At 45.4% G+C, this 13,895-nt stretch overlaps 1 protein-coding gene and 1 pseudogene across 1 annotated transcript; both read left to right on the top strand.

Annotated features, from left to right (window-relative positions):
• Positions 1–5,722: 5,722 nt before the first annotated feature.
• Positions 5,723–7,814, top strand: LOC112896780 (annotated as a pseudogene).
• A 1,606-nt stretch (positions 7,815–9,420) lies between these two features.
• LOC112896772 (wall-associated receptor kinase 2-like) lies at positions 9,421–12,722 on the top strand. The gene is made up of 4 exons (XM_025964904.1): positions 9,421–10,373; positions 10,458–10,586; positions 11,080–11,232; positions 11,409–12,722. The coding sequence occupies exons 1-4, from the start codon at positions 9,461–9,463 to the stop codon at positions 12,644–12,646; spliced, it is 2,433 nt and encodes an 810-aa protein (XP_025820689.1). The 5' UTR covers positions 9,421–9,460; the 3' UTR covers positions 12,647–12,722.
• Positions 12,723–13,895: the final 1,173 nt, after the last annotated feature.

Raw genomic sequence — 13,895 nt, 5'->3', positions numbered from 1 at the left:
GGGCTTTGTCGGGCACTCCCGGGCCCAATTACCCGTCTTCCCACACCTCCGGCATTGGTCCACCCCAATCTTCTAGCCTGAACCACCGCTCGAGCCGCCGCCGGACGGGGATCTCCGCGGGCACCCCCGGCAATTCCCGGACTTGGATCCGGAGGAGGAGCCCTCACCTCTCTGCCGCGATTGTGCCTCCCACTGCTCCCGCGTGAGGTACAGCTTGCCGTCGGCGCATGGTGGTGGTGGCCCATCATCCTCGGCCTCGCACTCCTCCGCCGCACGTAGCCGCCCGCTGGCGTCCTCCAGCGTCAGCATCGCCAGGTTCGCCGTGACCTGAATCGCGATGGCCACCTGACGCAAGGACTTGGGGACAACTCGAAGGAGCTTCTCCACCACCCTCCGTGGCGGAATCGTCTCCCCCACCGTTTCCAATGCGGCGACGAGGTTCTGGAGTCGGAGCGTGAAGTCATCCACGCACTCGCCGTCGGTGAAACGCATGTTCTCGAATTGCCGAAGAAGACGTTGCGCCTCCGTCTTCTGGACCTGCTCGCTGCCAATCCGCCGGTCCCTCACCGCGTTCCACGCCTCCAGCGCGGTCTGCTTCGCCGCCAACGACGCCACCATCTCCATCGGCACGGCGCTCGTGATCGCGTTGAGCGCCTGGCAATCCACATGCTCCGACACGCCGCCGGGCTCCGTTGCCTCCCATAGATGGCGTGCTTTCATCTTCAGCTTCATGACCAACGACCATTGCGTGTAGTTGGTCTTGGTCAGCATCGGCCAGGTAGCCGTGCCTCCGCCAACCTCCCGGATGACGCGCATGACCTCCTCCTTCCCGCTACCACCAACTCCACCGTCACCCTTGCCTGAGCCAGGTTTCTTCGGTGAGCTGGGAGGTGTCTTCTTCCCGTCGCCCGCCATGAGTGCGTAGCGGATCGCCGGATCACGATTCCAGCAGCGGTACCTCACCGCGATCGAGATCGGCTCCTCCCTCGGCTCTGATGCCAACTGTTGGAGAACCCGGCGAGTTCCCGTCGCCGGCGTTCACCCAAGATCGCTCGAGCTCACAGGCGCAACAAGAACAGAAGAAAAACAGAGAATTTTCGGGCTGCTAACTAGCAGCGTTTTCTGACCTTGATTGCATCATTATAAAGAAAATACAGACCCTAACCAACTCCTACAAGTCCGGCATGCCACAGCATTGAACGTGCCATCCCACGTCCGGCGAACAGGCCGTGCCATCCCTGAGGACGCGCTCTGCATGTTTCCATGCACCGAGCTCCTACACACACGCACAGCCGTTGGCAAATGGCTGACTTATTGATCACTAACACACGCACGCACGCATCAGGTTTACTGCTAACAGCGCAGTGGTAGCAAGACAGGATAACTCTAGATTTGTGCACACATTTAGTACATTACAAACCATGTCATTTTGAAGGGATTTGGGCAGTGCTTTTGTCTTTAGCTAGTAGCTACTATGACGTATGAACTAGTAACCATGCAGTGTGCATTGATATCTACTGAATAAATCATTTTTTGTGTATATGGCGTCTACTTCTTTCAGTAATAGTGCACCTAAGGTTCTAGCTTATGCCTAAATTATTTGTTTGCCGTCTTAATCATATGCATATGCAGTAACATGCACTACACGAAAAAAGCGAACTTCCGACGGCTAAACCATCGGAAGTTATCTCGTCGGGCCATATTCGTCGGAAATTTTCAACTTCCGACGGCTCGACACCAAAACCGTCGGAAGTTTATTAACTTCCGACGGCCAGGTACAACCGTCGGAAGTTAGCCGCGCAGACGGCGACTGACAGCCGTCTCTTAACTTCCGAGGGTTTCCCTGCCCGTCGAAAGTTAAGCCCCGCAAACTTCCGACGGCCGCCCAAAAACCGTCGGAAGTTAAGCTTCCTAGGCTAACGGCCCCAATTGAAACCCCAAAACCAACGACAAACATTATATATAATTAAATTTCATTCACAATTATAATTCACAATCAGAAATTGCACGCAAGTACACAATTCATATATCCACATACATAAACTTCACAGGTTCATAATCAAAGTTCACAAACTTCATACAAGTATCATATCGAACAAATTCATACAACAATAATGTTTCACTTAAGTTTGGCCACCTCCATCACCTGGGTGAATTGATCCGCCACTTCCAATGAATTGATCCGCCCAATTCGATGTTGGATCAACGTGTGAGTCTCCCGGTGCCGCTAAGTTAGGTGGTGGGGTGTGAAAAGGCTATAAAAGATAAATGGATAAGATTAGTTTGAAAGATAACTAATTGGATAACATTTATTTAGAGTGACCATATTTTGCAATGACTATGAACTAACATTTGAATCCTTGACTATCATACCTGAGGAGAAACTGATGGCCAACCGGCCTGTGCAAAAGGTGGAGGTACTAGTGGTGGCACTTGTATATTCTGTTGGATTGCTATTTGCTGAAAGATCAAATTTTTCAGTAAGAATGTAACTTAACCTAAGTCGTAACAATTAAGATTTACCTGCAGTATTGCATTCTGTTGTGCAAGTTGAGCTTGGAACCACTGCTGTTGTAGCTCCTGTTGTCTTACTTTTTCACGCAGCCTTACAACCTCCAGGTTTGAAGAAATTTATCAAGAAGATGAACTCCCGAGCTCTTTCAATATAGATATAGAGTTGTTGTCAGATGCATTAGTGGGAGATTAAAATGATGCAGTAGTTCCTCCAAAAAGAAAACGAGTGCCAAGGAAGAAAAAAGTTACTTGGCGTCCTAATTTTGAATATGATTGATAAGTAAATACCTTATGTTTCCTTTATCTTATGTTTCCTTTATTTTATATGTACTATTAATTATATTTGTATTGATATACTAACTTCTTTTTTTTAACAGGATGTCAAAAAGGCTAAAAAAATCTAGCAAAGAGTTTCGTGAAAAGCACTAAGCTATCAAAAAGACAAGATGACGATCTGTTTGCGGGCACTTCTGTGAGAGCTTCAAGGCGTAGACAATTGCTGGAACACTTACCTCCAGAGATGCAGGGGCAGATTGCGTTCTAGAGAGATGAGGTATATATGTAATGTTCATATGTTTATTCTAATTTTGAGATTCAATATAACTACTGAAATATTTTATGTATTTTGTAGAGTGAAGAGGAGACGGACGAGGAGACAAATAGCAAGGAGTCAGACGAGGCGGGCCGGGAGAATGACTTAGGTGGTTGGGATAGATGGTCTGAAGGATCTGCAGGTGGAGGGTCAGCAGGTCAAGGGTCAAGAGTTGGAGGGTCAAGAGCTGGAGAGACTAGTGCTGGTGATGCGGGGATAGGTGATGCGGGGACAGGAGCTGGTGATGAAGGGGTAGGAGCTGGAGAGGCTGGGGCTAGAGGGTCAGAAGCTGGGGGATCTGGAGGGCAGGGTCGGACATGTAGGCGGCGATCAAAGATTGGTTGGATTCAGCCGCCTAAACCTCCACGAGAAGAAGAAAAGTGCGTGATCACACCGAATGGAGATGGGTTAGTATGTTTTTTCTATGTTTTAGTACATAATCCTTATTCCGAATTGATTCTAATTGTTTTATATACTTGTAGGTCTTGATTTGAGCTTAATTTCCCAGGTGTTGGATATTTAAGACAGGTGAACAAAATTTTAGGTAACATATGCCGTATGCTTTGGCCTGGAATGGTAGAACTTCTATCTGGTGAACGGATCCCTGCTACATCTTGGAATCATTATAGATATGGTGTCAATGTAACGTTCGGCAATACCCAAAAGGCAGTTTGGGCTGAGTTTTGGGTATGATTGCTCTTATGTACTGATTTAATTTTCTACATACGATGGCTACTGATTGTGTAAACTTTTTGCAGAAATATTACAAGTTGCTTGAGGATGGAGCTTATGATGATCATGCCAGACGTGTGTTCCACCATAACGCACACATTGTGGTTAGAGATATGATTTCTTATGCCAGAATTCAGGTTGTTGTTTCTTATCTGGAACGGACTCAAGGGAGAAGATTTGAGAAGAAATGGGATGCTGGAAAATATTACTTGACTGAGGAGCAATACCGCGAGGTAAACTGTTAATAGTGCAATTAGTATGATTCAGTTTGTTACCTTGAAACGAAATATTGTTGTGCAGGAAATGATTCCGTGGATGGCCACACGTGAGGAGGCTTATCATGCCTTATGTCACTATTGGACCACAGATGAGTTCAAAAGCATTTCCCAGAGAAATAGCGACCCAACAGAAAATACAAGTGCCACCACTGGTACCTCCACCTTTTGCACAGGCCGGTTGGCCGTCAGCTTCTACTCAGGTATGATAGTCAAGGATTCAAATGTTAATTTATAGTCATTGCAAAATATGGTTTAGTTATCTTTGAAACTAATCTTGTCTATTTATCTTTTATAGCCTTTTCACACCCCACCAGCTAACTTAGCGGCATCGGGAGACTCACACGTTGATCCAACATCGAATTGGGCGGATCAATTCATTGGAAGTGGCGGATCAATTCAACCAGGTGATGGAGGTGGCCAAACTTAAGTGAAACATTATTGTCGTATGAATTTGATCGATATGATACTTGTATGAAGTTTGTGAACTTTGATTATGAACCTATGAAGTTTATATATGTGGATATATAAATTGTGTACTTGCGTGCAATTTCTGATTGTGAATTATAATTGTGGATGAAATTTGATTATATATAATGTTTGTCGTTGGATTTGGGGTTTCAATTGGGGCTGTTAGCTAGGAAAGCTTAACTTCCGACGGTTTTTGGGCAGCCGTCGGAAGTTTGCGGGGCTTAACTTTCGACGGCCAGGGAAACCGTCGGAAGTTAAGAGACGGCTGTCAGTCGCCGTCTGCGCGGCTAACTTCCGATGGTTGTACCTGGCCGTCGGAAGTTAATAAACTTCCTATTGTTTTGGTGTCAAGCCGTCGGAAGTTGAAAATTTCCGACGAATATGATCCGACGAGGGAACTTCCGACGGTTTAGCCGTAACTTCCGACGGTTTAGCCGTCGGAAGTTCGCTTTTTTCGTGCAGTGGCTACCACGGTCCCGGCTTCAACCTCACCTGCAGGAACCGCTCCCGCGGGCACGGCCCGCCGGAGCTCTTGCTCGGCGACGGCACCGTGCAAGTGCTGGACGTCTCCGTTGAGCGCAGCACGGTGCGGATCAACGGCACCGGCGTGCAGCTGCCGTGTGATGGCAGCGGCCGCACCACGAACAGGACGTGGGGGCTCGGGCTCCCGGAGAGCGGGCCGTACTCCCTGTCGGAGTCGACGAGCATGCTCCAGGCGGTAGGGTGCAACAACCAGGTCAGCATCCTGGGGGGTGTGAGTAGCAGCTTGGTCAGTTCCTGCACTGCGATCTGCCCGGCGATAATCCTCGACAGAGAGGTTGATCTAGGAAATGGGAGCTGCACGGGCATCGGCTGCTGTCAGGCGAGCATCGTCCTCGGCTACCCTTTCTACACCATCCAGATGAAATGGCTCGCTGACGCTGACATACTAGGCCTTCCTCTTGCTGCCTACATAGTCGACCGGAGTTTCCATTCCAGCACGGACATGATTCTCGGGAGAGGTCGTCCTAAAGCGCTTCCGGCCACATTAGACTGGATAATTAGTAGTTCTAAATGTCGAGCAAATATGACTGCCCCCGAATGTCGAAGTGCCCACTGCTACTGCCAAAACTACTCTTCTTTCATCCATCATGGGTATCTGTGTCGATGCTCTGAGGGCTATGAAGGCAATCCTTATGTTCCCGATGGATACAAAGGTACACAATATAGTCAATGAAATTGTTTTTATTTTCATTCTTTATTCCCCTATCTTCATGAATCTTCGGACCCTTACTATTTGATGCCCATGTGTTTGTTTAGACATTGATGAATAAGAATTTCTGAACATCTATGCTTGCTATGGTGATTGCAAGAATACATCAGGAAGTTTTATTTGTATGGGCAGCACTGGCTATGCAGGCAATGCTTCCATCCCGAATGGACGCACAGGTACATGATGCAAATCGGAAAAACAGTTATGAGCTACTGCTACTATATATACTACTCCCTCCGTTCCAAATTATTATAGGACGTTTTAATTTTTTCTATGTATCTAAACATAGCGTTTATCTAGATGCATAGTAAACTTTACGTATCTAGATTTGCCAAAATGACTTACAATTTGGAACGGAGGGGGTACTTTTACTCTAGTAGTTACAGCACTTGATGTTTTTCAGATTGTAGTCGTTGTGTTTATATTTTTTGTAAATTGAACTTTTTTTCTTGACATCAACGAGTGTGAGCATCTGGAAGCCTTCTGGTGCTAGGAAAGTTGCCAAAACTACAATGGAAGTTTTCAATGTCAGTGTCCTAGCGGAACTTACGGGAACCCCTTCACATACGGGGGATGCATTTCGATCAAGAAAAAAATCCTTCGCAGGTTGTCAGCTATTGTGTGCACATGTTACCTTATTTTCAGTAATTGTATCATTCACATGTTCAAACATACTTCTTCAATATAAAACTTCATTGAATCATCCAGAAACAAAATAATCTTTATCGCATCCTACTCACTCAAACTAAGGATTTCAGTTCGCAATCTATTTTTCAGGTTTAGGTATCGGGCTTGGAGTCGGCGGTGCCACAATTTTATTTCTCACATCAGGTGTTCCATTCATAATATGTAAAATCAAGCTGCAAAAGGTGAAAAAGATGAGAGAAAAAATTTTCAATCGAAATCGTGGTTTACTATTGCAGCAGCTAATATCACGTAGTGCTAACATTGGAGAAAGGATGATTATTACCTTAAGGGAACTAAAAGAAGGCTACAAACAATTTTGATAGAGCACTCATGATTGGTGGAGGGGGGCATGATGTTGTCTTCAAAGGAATTACAGATCTAAAGGTCGTGGTGATCAAGAAGTCAAGGGTTTTAGTTCAGGGAGAAATCAATGAATTCCCAAGTCAACCATATAAATGTGGTGAAGGTATTAGGATGCTGCCTCAAGACAGAAGTCCCACTTCTAGTTTATGAGTTCATCTCGAATGGAACCCTTTATCAACATCTTCATGTTGAAGGAACGATATCACTACCATGGTTTGATCCAATAAGGATTGCACCAGAAGTTGCTAGAACTCTATCCGCTTCGATGCCTATATTTCGTAGAGATATTAATTCCACTAACGTACTTCTTGATGAAAGTTTAACAACAAAAGTATCGGACTCTAGGACTTCAAGATACATCCCTATTGATCAGATTGAAGTAACTACAGAGGTTCAAGGAACAAGGGGCTACCTAGATCCCATGTATTATTACATTGGTCGACTAACGGACAAGAGTGATGTCTTTAGTTTTGATGTCCTTCTTATTGAATTGCTAACTAGAAAGCAACCATTTGTCTACCGGTCCGAAAATGGTGACAACCTTGTTTCACATTTCATAAAGCTGCTTGCAATGGGTAACCTAGTTGGCATAATAGATCAACAAGTCACACAAGAGGAAGATGGAGAAGTCCAAGAAGTTGCTGCACTAGCAGCATTGTGTACTAAATTGAGGGGAGAAGACCGGCCTACAATGAGGAAAGTGGAGATGACACTTGAAAACATACTGGTTAAGAAGAAGCAGTTTCCATGTATCATAACACCAAGAAGGCATGATGAGGATGAAACTCCAGCTCAATTCATGTCAATTGAACTGGTTACTATTGAAGCAAGCAGGCAATACATTATGGAAGAGTTGAATACTTGTGAAGCAAGCAAGCAATACACTATGGAAGAGGAGATATTATTGTCCGCAAACTATCCCCGATGAACTTGTACAGTCTTGTAGTACAACAATGAACTTCTACTACGCTTCTATAGTGTTTTATATATCTTTCGGTAGATGTGTTTGCTTATTGATCGTTGATTCTGCATAGATCCTTTCATGAATACTATAAAGATAGTAGTGTTGTGTGTAATATGTTTGCTATGAACGTAAATTTTTCTCTTTTTTTCTGGTTTGCTGTGAGCACCATAAAATTAAAATCATAGTAAATGATGTGCCTATATTCTAGAGATATATAATGCAACTCAACTGTTTTCTCCAGGCCTATTTGTTCATGTAATGATGGAAACTCATTAATACTATAGTTTGGACGTTTCTGAATTTAGGCCTAACAAGTACAAATTACAATTAAGGAGATGCATGCAGCTTGCCTGGTGAACAATTTTTTTCAGGGATGGAACAAGGAGATGTGAAGAATGTACATCGAAGTCTGCTAACAAATGCGACAGAAAAGATTAAGTGTGAACCAAGGACCTGTCTAACTAATGGCTATCCATGTACAGGCCAGCGTACAAGTCAAGTAATCAAGATCGTAGCGTGCATAAGCGGTTTGCAAACTAAACATACATGAGCTTAGCACCACAACACTAGTTGAAACTCAAAACATCATGTCAAATATGAACACATGAATAGTAAGATACGAGGAGCTCTCCTCCAACAAAAAAAAAGAAGTGGACATAATAGATGTGATCTTGTTTCATATTTTGCTACGCTGCTCATACAACAAAGCAATCTAGTTGACATTATAGATCCTGAAGATAGAGAAGAAAGATGGAGTGGTCCTAGAAGTAGCTGCACTAACGGCATTAGCACCAAACTGAAAAGAGAGGAGCAGGGTCGAGACCCGGGGTGGCCCCCTATTCTAGACGTACTTCATACATGATTTCACTATATCATTTTTAGAAATCTATCCGTCATTGCTTAACCCCCTCATAGTTTATTTTGACTAAAATATGGTTTTGCTTGAATGACAAGAGGAATTTTCGGTATCAGAAGTTTCGTAGAGGAAGCCGCGCGTCTCTTAGGAACGGAACACAACAAGGTATAGCGTACGCAGCTACGCATCGAAGCTGCTCTTCAAGCCGTATATACTCCCGATGGCACTTTCTCTCGGCGTTGATAGGTACAGTGTGGCCGTGGGGGAGCGACGACCGAGCAAGGTCTTCAGGAAGGAGCACGGGGGTGCAGTGACAAACACGTGTGTCTCTGGGGATGGAGTGGACAGTGGACTGACTCGTTAGCAAACGAGTAAACGACTGTGATATGTACCGAAAATCACAGGTAGAACCCGGTCGGTAGTTTTAGCTGTAGCGAGGAAGATGGGTGGAAAACAGAGGCGGCCTATCTAGATGATCATCCTACACCACAAGCCGATCGATCTTGAGAGTAACCGGCTAACTAGTCAAGGTCACAGCTTGTATCGATCAGAGGATTGGAACTGAAGAGATGCCAAAAACGAGAGACCAATTCGTGAGCATCTGTAGTCCAAGTCAAGCAACCGCGAAGAATTTTCCATCGACGAACAGTACACGTGGACTTTGTATTTGTATAGTCGTAGCAGGTGCTTCCTCCTTACCCCCAAAAAAGGAAATCATTGTGCGCTATCTTTGCATAACTGCATACACGAAAACATGGGGAAGGTAGAAAGTAAGAGGATGGTCGTCGTAGCGTTCGCTGCTGTAGTTGCCACGCTGCTGCTGATGCTGCCGCCGTTGGGCGGCGCGGCACCAGCTGCGGCAGCCACCGGGCCGGGGAGTAATAATTGCACTAGGTGGTGCGGCAACATCAGCATCCCCTACCCGTTCGGCGTCGAGCCCGGCTGCTACCACGGTCCCGGCTTCAACCTCACGTGCAGGAACGGCTCCCGTCGGCACGGCCCGCCGGAGCTGTTCCTCGGCGACGGCAACGTGCAAGTGCTGGAGGTCTCCGTTGAAGACAGCACGGTGCGCATCAACAGCACCGGCGTCGTGGAGTTGCCGTATGATGGAAGTGGTCGCGCCACGAACAGCACATGGGGACTCGGGCTTCCGGAGAGTGGGCCGTTCTTCCTGTCGGAGTCGACGAACATGCTCGAAGCGATAGGATGCAACATCCAGGTTAGCATCCTTGGGGGTGGGAATAACAGGTTGGTCAGTTCTTGCACTGCTATATGCCCATCGATAGGCCCCGGCAGCGTTACTGCGGGAAATGGTAGCTGCACGGGCATCGGCTGCTGTCAGGCGAGCATCGTCCTCGGCTACCCTTTCTACACCATCCAGATGAAATGGCTTCCTGGTGACATAGCCTTAACTCTTGCTGCCTACATAGTTGACCAGAGCTTCGATTTCAGCCTGGACATGATTAATGGGAAAGATCCTAAAGCGCTTCCGGCCACACTAGACTGGATAGTTAGTAATTCGACATGCCCAACAAATGAGACCGCCTTCGAGTGTCGCAGTACCAACAGCTATTGCCAAAACCACACTTCCTGGGTGCATAGTGGGTATCTGTGTCAATGCTCTACGGGCTATGAAGGCAATCCTTATGTTTCTGATGGATGCCAAGGTACAGTAGTTAACTAACTTTTCTAATAAACTATACTACATTCAGCCTTTCTTACTTCTGATTAGTGTTCTTGTTTTGCTATAGATATCGACGAGTGCCGATTTCCAGACAAATATGTTTGCTATGGTATTTGCGAGAACAAACCAGGAAATTTTAGTTGTCAATGCAGCCATGGCTATACGGGCAATGCTTCCGTCCCAAATGGATGTATAGGTACATGGCGAAAACTGAAAAGACAGTTACAACCTACTACTGCTCGATCTGTTACAACACTTCATGTTTCCGACAATAACACGGCCATTAGATATAGCTTCTACCACTAGTTTACTAGAATTTATTTATACAATCAATAATATATCATAATACTACACAAGTGCATTTGAAGACAATACTCATATAATATCAATGTTTATAATATATATACTAGTTTTGAAAGTTATTGCCAGGGAAAAAAATATTAAGTTCGATCAGAATAGGGCATCATTTATTTTGGATTGGAGGAAGTGGTAGCTATCAAGTCTACCATGACTTTTGCTTTGATCTTCAACTATAAATTTAGCTTTCTTATATATTCAGTGTCATTCATAGGTTTATCCCTTTTGATAAACATGGTACTGCAATGTCACAGCTTACTGAATTATCTAATTTCCTTGCCTGTAGTTGTTGGGTTCAATTTTTTTAATCTATAGCACTTCTTTTCTTTTAGACATCAACGAGTGTGAGCACCCAGAAGCCTACCCATGCTATGGAATCTGCCTAAATTCCATCGGAAGTTTTCTTTGTCAGTGTCCTAATGGAACCTATGGCGATCCCTTCACAAAAGGGGGATGCATTACCATCGTCAAGAAATCCTTCACAGGTAGTCAACTACTGTATGCACGTATTACCTTACTTTCTTCATACGTATCGTCACAGCTTCAAATATGCTTCTGCAATATAGAGCTTCGTCGTAATCATTTCCTGACCAAATCTTTCTTGTGGTTCTATTCGTACGTAAATTTGGCCCACATTACCTTTTCTCTTTTTTTTTTGCAGGGTTAAGCATAGGGCTTGGAGTTGGCGGTGGCACCAGTATTTTATTTCTCGCATTAGGTGTCCCCTTCATAATGCATAAAATAAAGCTGCGGAAGGTGAAAAAGATGAAAGAGAAATTTTTCAAGCAAAATCATGGATTATTATTGCAGCAGCTAATATCACAGAATGCAAATATTGGGGAAAGGATGATTATTAGCTTAAGGGAGCTTGAGAAAGCTACAAACAATTTTGATAGAGCACGTGTGATTGGTGGTGGAGGGCATGGAGTTGTGTTCAAAGGAATTATAGATCTAAAGGTCGTGGCAATCAAGAAATCAAGGATCGTAGTACAAAGAGAAATTGGTGAATTTATAAATGAAGTTGTTGTTCTTTCTCAAGTGAACCATAGAAATGTTGTGAAACTATTTGGATGTTGCCTGGAGACAGAAGTACCACTGCTAGTTTATGAGTTCATCTCAAACGGAACCCTTTATCAGCATCTCCATATTGAAGGACCGATATCACTACCATGGGTTGACCGAATAAGGATTGCACTGGAAGTTGCTAGAGCTTTATCCTACCTACATTCAGCTGCTTCTATACCTATATTTCATAGAGATATTAAGTCCACCAACATACTTCTTGATGAAAGTTTAACAGCAAAAGTATCTGACTTTGGAACTTCAAGATACATCCCAATTGATCGGACGGGAGTAACTACAGAGGTTCAAGGAACAAAGGGTTACCTAGATCCCTTGTACCATTACACAGGTCGACTAACGGACAAGAGTGATGTGTTTAGTTTTGGTGTTCTTCTTATCGAATTGCTAACTAGAAAGCAACCATTCATCTATCGGTCCGAACATGGGGACAACCTTGTTTCACATTTTAGAAAGCTCCTCGCAATAGGTAACCTTGTTGGCATCATAGATGCTCAAGTCATGAGAGAGGAAGATGGAGAAGTCCAAGAAGTAGCTGCTGTAGCAGCAATGTGTACTAAATTGAGGGGAGAAGATCGGCCAACAATGAGAGAAGTGGAGACGACACTCGAAAGCATACTGGTTAAGAAGAAGCAGGTTCCATGTATTAATACAAGAAGGCATGATGAGGTTGAAGCTCCTGTTCACTACATGTCAATTGAACTGGTTAGTAACGAATTGAGCAGGCAACACACTATTAAAGAAGCGAATACTGGTGAAGCAAGCAGGCAATTTACTATGGAAGAGGAGGTATTGTTGTCGGAAAGCTACCCCCGATGAAGTTTTGCAGCCATGTACAACGATGAACTTCCTTCGTTCATACAAATTATTCTGTGATTTTTTTTCGGTGTATGCATTTGCTTTGTGGTTGATCCTACATATATAGTTTCTGATGGAATAAATAAGAGTTTTAGTTTTAAATTATCCGAAAATAAATCATGATCATGAGGCTGAGTCCAATGACGGGGGGGGGGGGGGGGGGAGATATCGTCCCGCCACGTCAGCTCTCACCCTCACTCTCACCCCACTCTCACCCCACCCCTCCAATGCACAGGCTATAGTGCCAGCTCTCACTTCTCTCTTCTCCACGTCAGTTTTTCTTTTCTAAATTTAATTATTTCAACCTCCACGTGGACCAATATAAACGCGCCACGTCACTCCCGCCCCACCACTCTCGCCCGACGCCAGCGTACCGCCTCGCTACCGCCCGCCTACCGCCCCCGCGCACCTGCCAACGCGGGTGAGAGTGGGGCGATAGCGCCCGCTCCCGCCCGGCGATACTGCTACCGCCTTCTCTCTCCCTCTCGCCTGCCTCTCGCCTGGGCTGGGCCGACAGGGGGGCGGTACCGCCCCCCATTAGCACCAGCCTGAAGAAAATTGCGTACGGAAAATGAACATATGTAAACATGCTGATCAAATAATTTAAGATAAAATATTGCAGCAGTAAGATCAACTATAACCAGATCATACTAGGTATGAAAGACATAGTTAGGGACAGAAAACCGTACGTCTCTAGGCTGACCGGAATAACCGGGTAAAGAAGACGACGGCGACGATTAGCACCTTCACGCGCTTGACAACGCCGAGTCGCGCCCCACTGACGAGGAGGAAGACGAGCCGTGGCGACGAGGACGTAGAGGACGGCGATGTGGAAGCGTTCGAGCAGTCGCGCGGAGCGCTTCCCAAAAACCTTATTCCCCCTCTCCCGGTGCAGGATCGCTGAGGATGAGGTTCCGGAGACCTGCTCTCCCGATCGCCGGTGCATGCCGACGAACGGGATGAAGTAGCGTACGCGGCAGCGCAGCATGCAGGTCGAGGCGTGTTGTGCGTCTTCTGTTGTGTTCTGTTTCTAGCCAGCACCCGTGCATATTTATATGAAAGAACTGCTAGGATTTTTGGCGTCCTAAAAATCAAGTCGGTTACGAGTCCCAAAAATTCCGCACGTGAAATCCGTAACAGATTCAAAGTGGCAAAACAAATCTGCAAAAGGAAGCCGCGTTCCCGCAAGGATTGGACCGGATTTTGGGGG

The sequence above is a fragment of the Panicum hallii genome, chromosome 6 (assembly GCF_002211085.1).
Source record: "Panicum hallii strain FIL2 chromosome 6, PHallii_v3.1, whole genome shotgun sequence".
NCBI lineage: Eukaryota > Viridiplantae > Streptophyta > Magnoliopsida > Poales > Poaceae > Panicum > Panicum hallii.
The sequence above is the reverse complement of the archived record's forward strand: the minus strand, read 5'-3'. Positions and strand labels throughout refer to the sequence as shown.

Coding starts and splice junctions, on each gene's coding strand:
- LOC112896772 (XM_025964904.1), top strand. CDS start 9,461: ATGGGGAAGGTAGAAAGTAAGAGGATGGTCGTCGTAGCGTTCGCTGCT. Junction 10,374..10,457: donor TGTTTCTGATGGATGCCAAG/GTACAGTAGTTA, acceptor GTTTTGCTATAG/ATATCGACGAGTGCCGATTT. Junction 10,587..11,079: donor CGTCCCAAATGGATGTATAG/GTACATGGCGAA, acceptor CTTTTCTTTTAG/ACATCAACGAGTGTGAGCAC.